The 11,428-nt window shown below is 45.7% G+C and overlaps 1 protein-coding gene across 7 annotated transcripts in view; it reads left to right on the top strand.

Moving 5' to 3' along the window:
* The first annotated feature begins 635 nt into the window (after window positions 1–635).
* Window positions 636–11,428, top strand: part of ARID1B (AT-rich interaction domain 1B) — a 438,832-nt gene continuing 428,039 nt past the window's right edge. For all 7 annotated transcript variants that reach the window (XM_012451772.3, XM_012451755.3, XM_064360518.1 and 4 more), the window contains exon 1: window positions 636–2,204. In XM_012451772.3, coding sequence (XP_012307195.3) covers window positions 636–2,204 — 1,569 coding nt within the window. The remainder of the gene's footprint in view (window positions 2,205–11,428) is intronic.

Raw genomic sequence — 11,428 nt, 5'->3', positions numbered from 1 at the left:
AGTCCGCGTTTTGCGAGTGCGCGGGAGTAATGCGAACGAAGTGGATAATAGTTGCTCGAGCTCGCCCGCTCCCTCTCATGCCATGCTGGGCCCGATAGGCTCAGCCAGTCGTGTATTTACCCATATCCGGGTTAGAGAGGAAAAGAGAAAAGTTTCATTTAAACCTGAACTAAAAACTTTCACCATGAAAGCACACAGCAGGAGCAGGCCCAGAGCGTAAGGCGTGCCCGGCCCGGCGCTCCGGCGGGGCCTGCGGAGGGGGAGGGGGTCGCGGCTTCCCGGCGGGCCGCGTGGATGCGCACAGGAGGGGCCGCGGCCTGAAAAGTGGGGGTTATTGTCTCCCCCCGCCCCCCGCCCGGCCTCGCCACGCCGCGGCGATCATGGCCGCGCGGGCGGCAGCAGCAGCGGCGGCGGCGGCGGCGGCGGCGGCGCGGGCGCGGGCGCGGGCAGGCAGCGGCGAGCGGCGGGCGCCCCCAGGGCCGCGGCCGGCGCCCGGGGCCCGGGACCTGGAGGCGGGGGCGCGCGGCGCGGCGGCGGCGGCGGCACCGGGACCCATGCTGGGGGGCGGCGGCGACGGCGGCGGCGGCCTGAACAGTGTGCACCACCACCCCCTGCTCCCCCGTCACGAACTCAACATGGCCCATAACGCGGGCGCCGCGGCCGCCGCCGCCGGCACCCACAGCGCCAAGAGCGGCGGCTCCGAGGCGGCTCTCAAGGAGGGTGGAAACGCCGCCGCGCTGTCCTCCTCCTCCTCCGCGGCGGCGGCGGCGGCGGCGTCCTCCTCTTCCTCCTCGTCGGGCCCGGGCTCGGCCATGGAGACGGGGCTGCTTCCCAACCACAAACTGAAAACCGTTGGCGAAGCCCCCGCCGCGCCGCCCCACCAGCAGCACCACCACCACCACCATGCCCACCACCACCACCACCACCATGCCCACCACCTCCACCACCACCACGCACTACAGCAGCAGCTAAACCAGTTCCAGCAGCAGCAGCAGCAGCAGCAACAGCAGCAGCAGCAGCAACATCCCATTTCCAACAACAACAGCCTGGGCGGCGCGGGCGGCGGCGCGCCTCAGCCCGGCCCCGACATGGAGCAGCCGCAACATGGAGGCGCCAAGGACAGTGCCGCGGGCGGCCAGGCCGACCCCCCGGGCCCGCCGCTGCTGAGCAAGCCGGGCGACGAGGACGACGCGCCGCCCAAGATGGGGGAGCCGGCGGGCGGCCGCTACGAGCACCCGGGCGTGGGCGCCCTGGGCGCGCAGCAGCCGCCGGTCGCCGTGCCCGGGGGCGGCGGCGGCGGCGGCGGCCCCGCGGCCGTCCCGGAGTTTAATAATTACTATGGCAGCGCTGCCCCTGCGAGCGGCGGCCCCGGCGGCCGCGCTGGGCCTTGCTTTGATCAACATGGCGGACAACAAAGCCCCGGGATGGGGATGATGCACTCCGCCTCCGCCGCCGCCGGGGCCCCCGGCAGCATGGACCCCCTGCAGAACTCCCACGAAGGGTACCCCAACAGCCAGTGCAACCATTATCCGGGCTACAGCCGGCCCGGCGCGGGTGGCGGCGGCGGCGGCGGAGGAGGAGGAGGAGGCAGCGGAGGAGGAGGAGGAGGAGGAGGAGGAGCAGGAGCAGGAGCAGGAGGAGCAGGAGGAGCAGGAGCGGGAGCTGTGGCGGCGGCGGCCGCGGCGGCGGCGGCAGCAGCGGCAGCAGCAGGAGGCGGCGGCGGCGGCGGCGGCGGCTATGGGGGCTCGTCCGCGGGGTACGGGGTACTGAGCTCCCCCCGGCAGCAGGGCGGCGGCATGATGATGGGCCCCGGGGGCGGCGGGGCCGCGAGTCTCAGCAAGGCGGCCGCCGGCTCGGCGGCGGGGGGCTTCCAGCGCTTCACCGGGCAGAACCAGCACCCGTCGGGGGCCACCCCGACCCTCAACCAGCTGCTCACGTCGCCCAGCCCCATGATGCGGAGCTACGGCGGCAGCTACCCCGAGTACAGCAGCCCCAGCGCGCCGCCGCCGCCGCCGTCGCAGCCCCAGTCCCAGGCGGCGGCGGGGGCGGCGGCGGGCGGCCAGCAGGCGGCCGCGGGCATGGGCTTGGGCAAGGACATGGGCGCCCAGTACGCCGCTGCCAGCCCGGCCTGGGCAGCCGCGCAACAAAGGAGTCACCCAGCGATGAGCCCCGGCACCCCCGGACCGACCATGGGCAGATCCCAGGTAACCCCCGCGCCGGCCGGGCCTGCTTCCGCCCGGCGGCCTCGCCGCGCCGCGAGCCTGAGTTTCTTTCTTTGCCGCGTACTTTTCCCCGTCTTTCCGCGGGGGCGGCGGGGGCGCGGCGCCCAAAGCCATCTTGACGGGCGGCCGCCTCCTACCGCGGTCGGGGCGCCCCCGGGGCCGGCGAGCTGTCCAGGCCTGGGAGGGCTTCGCCGGGCCGGGCCGGGCCGGGCCGGGTGGCTTCGACCCCGCCGGCCTGCACCGGCGCCCCCACCCCTCCCCCAGGCCCGGGAACGCGAGGCGAGATTCCGAGGCGCCACCCGCGCGGACGCCGTTTGGGGCGGCAGGGACCGTTCGGGTGCTTTTGTAACAAACAGGCTCTCCCGGCCCGGACGGCCGGGGCGAAGAGCCACCTGATCGGCTCTGGGAGCGCCCACAGTGTGCTTTAACGGGGGAAAGGAGGAGGAACTTCTCTCACCTTGGGCCACAGCTCGTTCCCTCCTGGCTTCCGAGGTCCAGGCAGGGAAAATAGGTTAGCTTTGTGACAAGCGAGTGGATTTTTCCTACTCAGGGAGAGCTTTTCAGAGACAGTCGGTGCGGGCTTCGAGCTCGAACGTTTGCTGGCAGGAATAATACCAAAATTTACAACGACGGGGAGGTGCAATATTCTAAAATACATCGATTCGTTCCTTAGAGTAGCCAGGGAAATCCATTATTGGGCTTATGGGCTGCTTGCAGGGAGTCACCTTCACCAGGGAGGCTGTGTGAAAGGAGCACGTTCCGGATCAATTTAACTTATTTTGGTCATGGATTAGGCATGCATTTTATTCAGCAAGTCCAGTCAGATAGCAGACCAGTGAAAATGGATCTTTTGGGATGGTATTTATTTGGATTTTCTTTATTTTGTTGTCACCCGAGTCCTACAGCGCTGTTAGGAAGTGTCCTGCACTGTTGCTGTTTCTTGCTAGTAGGCTGAGCCTAAAGACTGACTTGATCTCCTTTGCAAGGTTTGGAATTTGAATTGTGGAGGTAAACTGGCTGTAATAGTCTCCAGACAGCTGCCTCTGAGTTGACATCTAATCTGCCATCTGATTGGCTCCCCTCTCACCATTGGGCATTTAGCACTGCTGATGTAAATAGAAGTGCTGAGCAGTACAGTCACAAAAATTCTTGCCACAAATAATAACTGAGCTCTATTACAAGCAGATGTAAGGTTCAATATCTAAAGCTTAAACTATTATGAATCATAGTTATTAATATAGAGATCAAATACAGAAAAACAGTTCACTGGTGTCCAGTATTGGGCATTTACAAAATTCAGATTTCTGATGACAGTCTTACAATATGCACATTACATCTATCATGTACTTTAATTGGAGGCTGAGGATAAGGCCATTGAAAAATAAGTAAACCACCAATTTTACCAAGTTTTGGATTTGTAAAGCCTTTATAAAAGTCTCCCCTTAACGAATTCTGCTGTGGAAAAATTTGAATTCTCTCAGCACACGCAGCTTAATTTAACATTTAAATTTTTTTAATTTCAAGATTTTGATAGGTAACCGTATATTTTGGTGATGTATAATTCGCCTTGGAAACAAGATTTAAGCTTCTGTTTTTTTTTGTTTTTTTTTTTTGGTGATATATCAGTTCTGACTGTTTAAGATGTTTGTGGATGAGGAGTTTTGATTAGAATTGACATGTTTAAAAAACGAAATGAGAAAACCACGTAAATATTTTTGCAGATAATAATTAAAGGGGGAAAAATCAGATATTCCTGTGAAATACTAAGAATCATTTCATACCTGCTTTTGATTTGGAGAATACAGAAATGCCCTAGGAGTCTTTTTTTTTCTTGATTGTTTTGTTAGATTAGGTAATTTGAGCCTTGTTTGAACTGCTTACACAATGAATTAGGGAAACTATATTCTAAGCAGGTTGTGCTGGGTGTGTTTTTTCCAAATAATTTTTCTTTCATGTTAATGCTATGAAAGATTTAAAAATTCTAATCTGTTAGAGGGGAACAACAGTGGTTGTATATATATTTTTATGTAACTCATTTATTTTAGGAAGAGCTATTTTACCAATAATCATACCTTAGAGGAAAGACTTGTCAGAGTGAAGGAAGGGCTGAATTTAACAAACCATCTTGTGAATCCTAGACTGAACACTGCTGTCCGCTGCTTTCAGATCTTTAGTTATTAAAGTTTTGCTTTTAAGGATAATATATTTTTCTATTCTTGATAGAAAACTTGTGATTTCAACTTCTGTTTTTGATTTTACACAAGGAGAAACATTATAGAGAAGAATCAGGGAAATAAACCCACATAATTAATTTTAAAAAGGTTTGCTTTGTCGGCCTGCTTTTAAAGGAGCAGTTTAAAATTCACATCTTCGTAAACTAGAAACGAATGAAGTAGAGGCAGATGTAGGACCATGTTACTTTAGAGTATTTTCTCCTTAATGGTACCAGTCATTTTCAGTATTTTGTTTTCTTGGGATGAGAATGAATCCATTATGTCCTATGACCGTTGGGAATAGCTTTTTTTTTTTTTTTTTGAGGTAGGGGCAAATATGATGGACATACGACCTAGATTCAGGAATTTTTTTTAAGTACCTTACCGTATAACATGTGGAATGTGTCTTTCTTACACTGCTTTTTTTCTTTTCCTTTTGGAAGGCTAATATTATTTAGTATTTGTTGTGATTATACTAAGAAACAGTCATTTGTCCAAAATATTAAATTACTGCCTGACTGTAAGTCATAAAATACTATTAAATCATGTCGTTAAATGATGAAATATTTTGGCTTTTAATACATTTTTAGTTTCATTTTTGATTTCAGGAAATAGTTTCTATTGGGTGTCAAATGTTTTCATAATTGGGACAAAATGCATGTATATATTGTAGGAGAAGGGTCTTTTTAAAAAGTGCAATAAGCTATTTGACGATTCAGTTTCTTACTAGATTTTTGTGAGATGAAGCAGGCTCAAAAGGAATATTGAGGTCTACTCAGGCACATAGATTTTATGATGTCCACATTTCTACTGAATTCCGTAAAGGCTGTTTTAACTTTTAGTTTTATAAAACATAGTACAATGTAATTAAAAACAGAGCCTGTTTACCATTAGAAGAAAAGTGATTAGCTAGCTGGTAAAGCAGGAAACTACAAACTGATTCCTGATTACCTTAAAATGTATGTGAGATACATTTTTTGATAAAATCACTCTGGATGAAATCTTAGAGTGTCTGATATTTTAAATCTTGTAAAGAAATTTTTGTGGCCCAACTTTATATATTTGCCAAAGTATGGATGGCTGTGTATAGTTAGAAAAGGTGGGCTTAGTATCTGTGGCTCATAGAAAAGGCCTATCATTTAAAAAACAGAAAAAGAAAAGGTAACAAATGTCTGCAGTTTTGTTTTCTAAATCATCTGGGATAAAATTATGCATGGCTTAAAATTGCTTTCATTGGAGCCCTGATTTTTGTGGTGTATACTTTTGACAAATTTTTTTTATTTTTTTAGGGGTAGCCACTATTTAAGACAGCTATCTCTTAGGTCTGTGTTTAAATGAATACTGAATCAATAAGTATATGCTAGGGACTGGCATATCCTTACCTTGAGTCTACGATGAGGAACCTTAACCCCTCTTTGCTTTGGTTCTGCTTATCTATATTTAGTCATGAATTTCTGGCAAGGCTTTTTATACTTGTTCCATTTTTCTCAATGTCATAGTGTATCAGAAGTGTGTTGTGGATGTGGAAATAATGCAGATCACACTTGGATACTTTTACTAATATAGTTAACTTCTCAATGTCATTTTCCTTTACTGAAACTGAAGAAAATAACATTTTTATTCTGATATTAAAAAAAATTAATTCTGGTTTGAGAGCTGGTTTAAAAAATATAAGACGATGTAGAGGAAGACTTAATATAAACTCATTTGATCGTTTTATTAGACACAGATACCTTTTAAAGAGAATAGGTGTAATAGAATATGGTTGAGTTTTCAGTTCTAGTTCTTATTAATAGACTTTATTTCTTTATGATTCCTGGCAGGGTGTTTCTATCTCTTTGATGTAATAGGAACGCTTATTTTCCTAGGAAAAGTCCAATATCACAGGCAAACCGAAAAGATGATCATTTCATTGATTTAACCTTACCCTTTCCTAGGAGATGAGTGGTTTGATGAACATTTGTTAGGGTTCCATGAAATGTTCTACTCAATTTGGAGACTGACTGGGGCTGTAAATTTTAGATGTACTGGCACAGGACTCTGTATTAGCTTTTTGCCGGTGTCCTCAATCTGGTGGCTTTTCTCCCAGCTCTGCACTAGACTGACACTGCTCAGCTCATGGGGCTATGTGCTTTCATCCATGTGGGTGGAAAGGGACTAATATTTCACTCGTGTCACTTTCATTTTGGGGTAGTGTAGATTTTTAAATTTGAGATTGATATTTATGTTTGATAGAACTGTGGTGTGTTGCATAAAACAACAGATGTATCGAGGCTGAACATGAATATTAATAAAACTCAATTCCATTAATTTTTTTGGCAATATTTAGGTTTTCAAGTTGGATGTTATAAAATTTTTATGACATTTTACACTGCTGTCATTTCTCAAGGGGCTGTATCCACCTCTTAGGCCTGTCTGGGATTGGGTGGTTTTGGTTGCCTGCCTTTTCAGAGGTGTCTGCTACTGAATGGGAGGGAGGTTTTTGCAGGTTCTCTGTGGATATGTAAAGTAGTGCCGCACACTTGCTGTGTGTGCTTGCTTGAGGCTGAGGAATCCCAAGCCCTGTTCCCTGTGGTGTCAGGGAGAGGCAGCAGGCAAAACTGTTCCTCTACCAGGAATGTATTTATTTATGTATCATAGATGTAGAACTATTACACAATATCTTTTCTCCAGCTTGGAGGCTATTTGAGTGAGACTCAATGGCACTTTTAGTTTAGTTGGGTAATTGAGTGAATTAATTCTGATCTAAAAACTTGGTGTACTTTAACGGCTTTCTTCAGGAAATTTGATGAAGATAAAATGACTTAGGTGTCAGTCATTACCTGAGTGTCCTAAATATTCATTTATTTTTCCTTATACTGACATCTGAGTGAATGGAATGATTGATACACATATACTATATAGTTTTAATTAACAATTCACTTTGAGTGAGTGAATTTTATTAGAATATGTGTTTCCACAGTAAGTTTTCACTAAACATGTTCTATTTTCAAAGTCTTTGACTTGGAGTAATTCTAAGAAAACTATTTTCTTACATTTAGTTATTTGTTTTTCTTTCTGAGACAGGGTGTCACTTTGTCACCCAGGCTGGAGTGCAGTGGCGCGATCTTCGCTTACTGCAGCTTTGACCTCCCAGGTTCAAGTGATTCTCCTGCCTCAGCCCAGCAAGTAGCTGGGACTACAGGTGCACACCACCATACCTGGCTAACGTTTGTATTTTTTGTAGGACAGGATTTCGCCATCCCAGGCTGATCTCAAACTCCTGAGCTCCAGTGGTCCACCCACCTCGGCCTCCCAAAGTGCTGGGATTGCAGATGTGTACCATCGCGCCCGGCCAGATTTAGTTACTTGAATAGGATCCAGTAGGCAGTTTTCAAACCCACGTCTGTATGGATCAGTGCCAAGAATATTAGAAGGCTACTGAGTTTGACAGATAAACTAATGATGAAATTAACTCGTCTCTTGGATGATATTTATTACTAGGCACCAGACTAAAGCCCTAAAGTCTAAAGCATATCTGGTTTACGAATAGCTACTCTTATTTCCATTATTAAAATCGGGTAAGTGGCAGCAGAATCTGGAAGAGCTTCACCCTCTGTTGACCATATTCTGTAAGGTATACTTCTCAGTGTCTTGCTGGGGCCTTGATGAATGATGAACTGGAGAACTAGACAGAAGCCATTCCTTATCAGGTGACTCTGGAAGGGAAGCCATATTTGATGACACCCAGAAGAAATCCTAGACCATAATGCCACATTTTTTTTTTTTTTTGGTAATGGGATGCTAAAAAATTAAATGTATGTATTTTTTAAAATAGAGGTAAGCTATACATACATAACATACAGTTTACCATTTGAACCATTTTTAGGCATACATTCCAGTGGCATTAAGTACATTGTCATTGTTGTGTGGATGTCAACATCATCTATCCTGAGAACTTTTCCTTCTTCTCAAGCTGAAATAAAATATTTTTCTCTTTACTTTAAAATTGTTAGCTACTAATGTGTATTGTAAGTAAAATAATCTTGTTTTTATAACCATTAATCTTATCACTTCATAGTTTGTGAGTAAATTCTTCCACAGATATTCCATGAGGATGCTAATGGCATCTTTTGTCTGTTTTTGTTTTTTATTAGTACATTACTTCCTCTCAATTCTTAACTTTGGGGTAATCCTCATAGAGTTGGTCTCTTTGGTGATGTGTATATGAAGTTCAATAGTTTCATTGCCAGTCATGTTACTCAAAGTTTTAAAAGCAGCTTTTTGGAACCTCTCTAAAGTGTAAAGGTTTAGGGTATTTTGTTGAGAGAAACCTGGGCCTTGGTTAGATAACAGGGTGTGGAAATGAACTGTCACCACCCTCACCATTTTCACTTTTCCCTTTCCTTTCTTTTCTTACCTTTTGCATTTGTAGTCTCTTAAAAATTATTAATTTTATTTTTCCACTATTAGTGAAAATCACTTATAGCGATACTTTTTTCTATTCTTTCTGTGTTTGAAGTTTTTGGGCATCTCACCCCTGCCAACCAAGAGCAAACCCAGCGTCTAGGTGGTGCTGTGTCCTTTTCCATAGTGTTCTCTGCCCCCAAATGAGTGCCTCCCCCTCATGTTTTTACTTTTTAGTCTTCTGCAGAACTTCAGAAATTCTTTGTATGTGGAAAAATTACTAAATTAAGATGATTGACCTTTTGGAATTACATTTTAAAGGCAGCTGTGGAGGAAGACTTCCTAGATCTTGCTTAGTCTGCTGAACAGGGTCTTTGGTTGGTGTAAAGTATTAGAATTGCATTGGAACTGCTACAGATGCTGGTATGTAGACCCATCTAGGTAAGATCAGTTACGTACTTTTAATACCAGATTCCACGGAGAGAAAATGAACTGCTACTTAAGAGCTTGTACTGGGAAGCAACAATTACTTCTTTAAGGTGTAAACATTTAGCATTTGTGTATGCTGTGAGGCGTATGTTAGATAAATACCTACTCCAGACAATCAATTGGCAAATATTTATTGAGCTCCCACTTTCTTAACCAGCCCTGTGCCAGAGATAGACCATAGCTGGGGTCTGAGGATCACTGTGTTGGTGTGTGGATCATGCAGAGACTGCTCACGCTTGCTTCCTCATACCTGGATCATGGTATTGTTGACATCACTGACTTAGCACTGCTCCTTTAAACAAAGTGCGGATACCAACCATGTGGGTCAGCGGTCTGTTGGCCTGCCTTTTTTTCTTTTTTTTTTGTTTTTTTGGGTGGGGGAGTAGATTTTGGCAAAACAAGTAATTGTAGGTTGTTGTGATACAGTTGATGTGATCTAGTGACTCTTTTCCATTTCTACCAATCAATTACTGGATTTGTGCCAGAGCAAAATATAGATCCACTACAGAGAACAATAACTAAAAGAAGGAAAATATAATCGCTTTCAAATTTATATGGAATGGTCCTTTTTCTTTTTCTCAGTTTTCTACATTACATAGATTCTTGGAAAAAAAGTTAAAACAGTCTGTTCAGATTTAGGAAGATACTTGGATTGCTGGGGTATTTTTGGTAACTGTTTAGATAATGTATGCTGGCTGAGGAGTAAATTCAGCTACTGCTTCTGGGTCCTGAAATAAACCTTTCAGAAAGCGAGGCATTGATGATTAGTGGAGGCAGTTCCAGAATTCTTAGTATCTACTGTTTCTTTTTGTGATGTGCATCTGAGAAGTTAAACCACTCACCATATTTCATAGCCTTATATTGAAATGATTGTTAATTCTAAAATTCATTTAGAAGCTGGCATCTAATTTGTGAAATCTTGAGAACCACCTTTTAAGATTCAGTGGCCATATATCAAGCTACACACCCATTTTAATGCCCTTTAAATTTTCTGTTACCACTGATATATTTTATAATAAATTCACTTTACCCGATGAATTATAAATGACCTTGGAAATAGGAACGTAGAACATTGCTACTGCTGAGCAAGTATCTTTCTGAAGAAGCGGGCATAATTCCGAGAGGACTGGCATATTTGTTGTATGTTAGTTGATTTTGGTGATTTTGAGGATTTGTGAGAGAATAAGCCTCTATGATGAGGCATCCCGGAGTAATGGTAAGGTCTTGGGCTTGGAGTTGGTCAGACCTTAGCTCATTTGGAGGCCTCAGCACCCAGTTTTTCTGTGCTCCGGCAGGGGGTCAGTTTCCTTACCTGGAATGTTGGCTGCCAAGCAGTGTTGTTGAAAACCTTCCCTGAGGTCATTGTTGTGAATCTGTGGCATCGTGTGTGGCACCTCTCTTCTCTGCCTACCTGCCTGCCTTCCCATGTGGGGCTTGCTTTCTCGTTTTCTGCCTGGTCCTGCTACACTTTGGGGTGTGGCTGACTTAGGACAAGCCTTTGCTGCCATCAATTAGGTGATGCTCAGCCCCTCCCAGCTCCAAAATTCTGTGCTGCTTTGAATTTTTAAACAAATAGTGCCTAATCAGCTATGCACCACTGAACAGCTTAGTAAACCATGCTAGATCCCAGACATATTCTGTGAATATAAACTGAGACCTGTGCAAATACATAGATTTTTGCATTCTGCTGTAGTTTCCCTTACAGAATGTGGTTTTGTACTGATTGGGACTCTTGCTCAGCAGTTATAGAAACTGGTTTTGGTTTACCCATAGAGCCTATGGCTGATGCCATTGGACCCAAGCTGCTATCCCATTCAGTATCCCATCCCTAATATTAATTAGTAGTCTCTTCTCTGGCCAACAATCATTCCTGTCTTATACTTCCTAAATCTTTCCACTTGGATGATCTGCAAAAAATGACTGTTATTTTTTTAGGAGAATTACTTTTTGCAAAGAAACGAAGTTGTAAAAATTTAAAAGTAGGCAGGCTTCTTGGAGCTTTTGGGTGCTAGACTTTGGTCTCTCATTAGTGAAGTAACTTGCTTCTGTGTTTGCTTCAACTTTACTGAATATATCATTTAGACTTGGTCCTTAGCAAAATTATAATTTACTACACAT

This window comes from Aotus nancymaae, unplaced genomic scaffold (assembly GCF_030222135.1).
Source record: "Aotus nancymaae isolate 86718 unplaced genomic scaffold, 86718_ANA_hifiasm-v0.15.2.pri h1tg000040l, whole genome shotgun sequence".
NCBI classification, from domain to species: Eukaryota; Metazoa; Chordata; class Mammalia; order Primates; family Aotidae; genus Aotus; species Aotus nancymaae.
The sequence above is the reverse complement of the archived record's forward strand: the minus strand, read 5'-3'. Positions and strand labels throughout refer to the sequence as shown.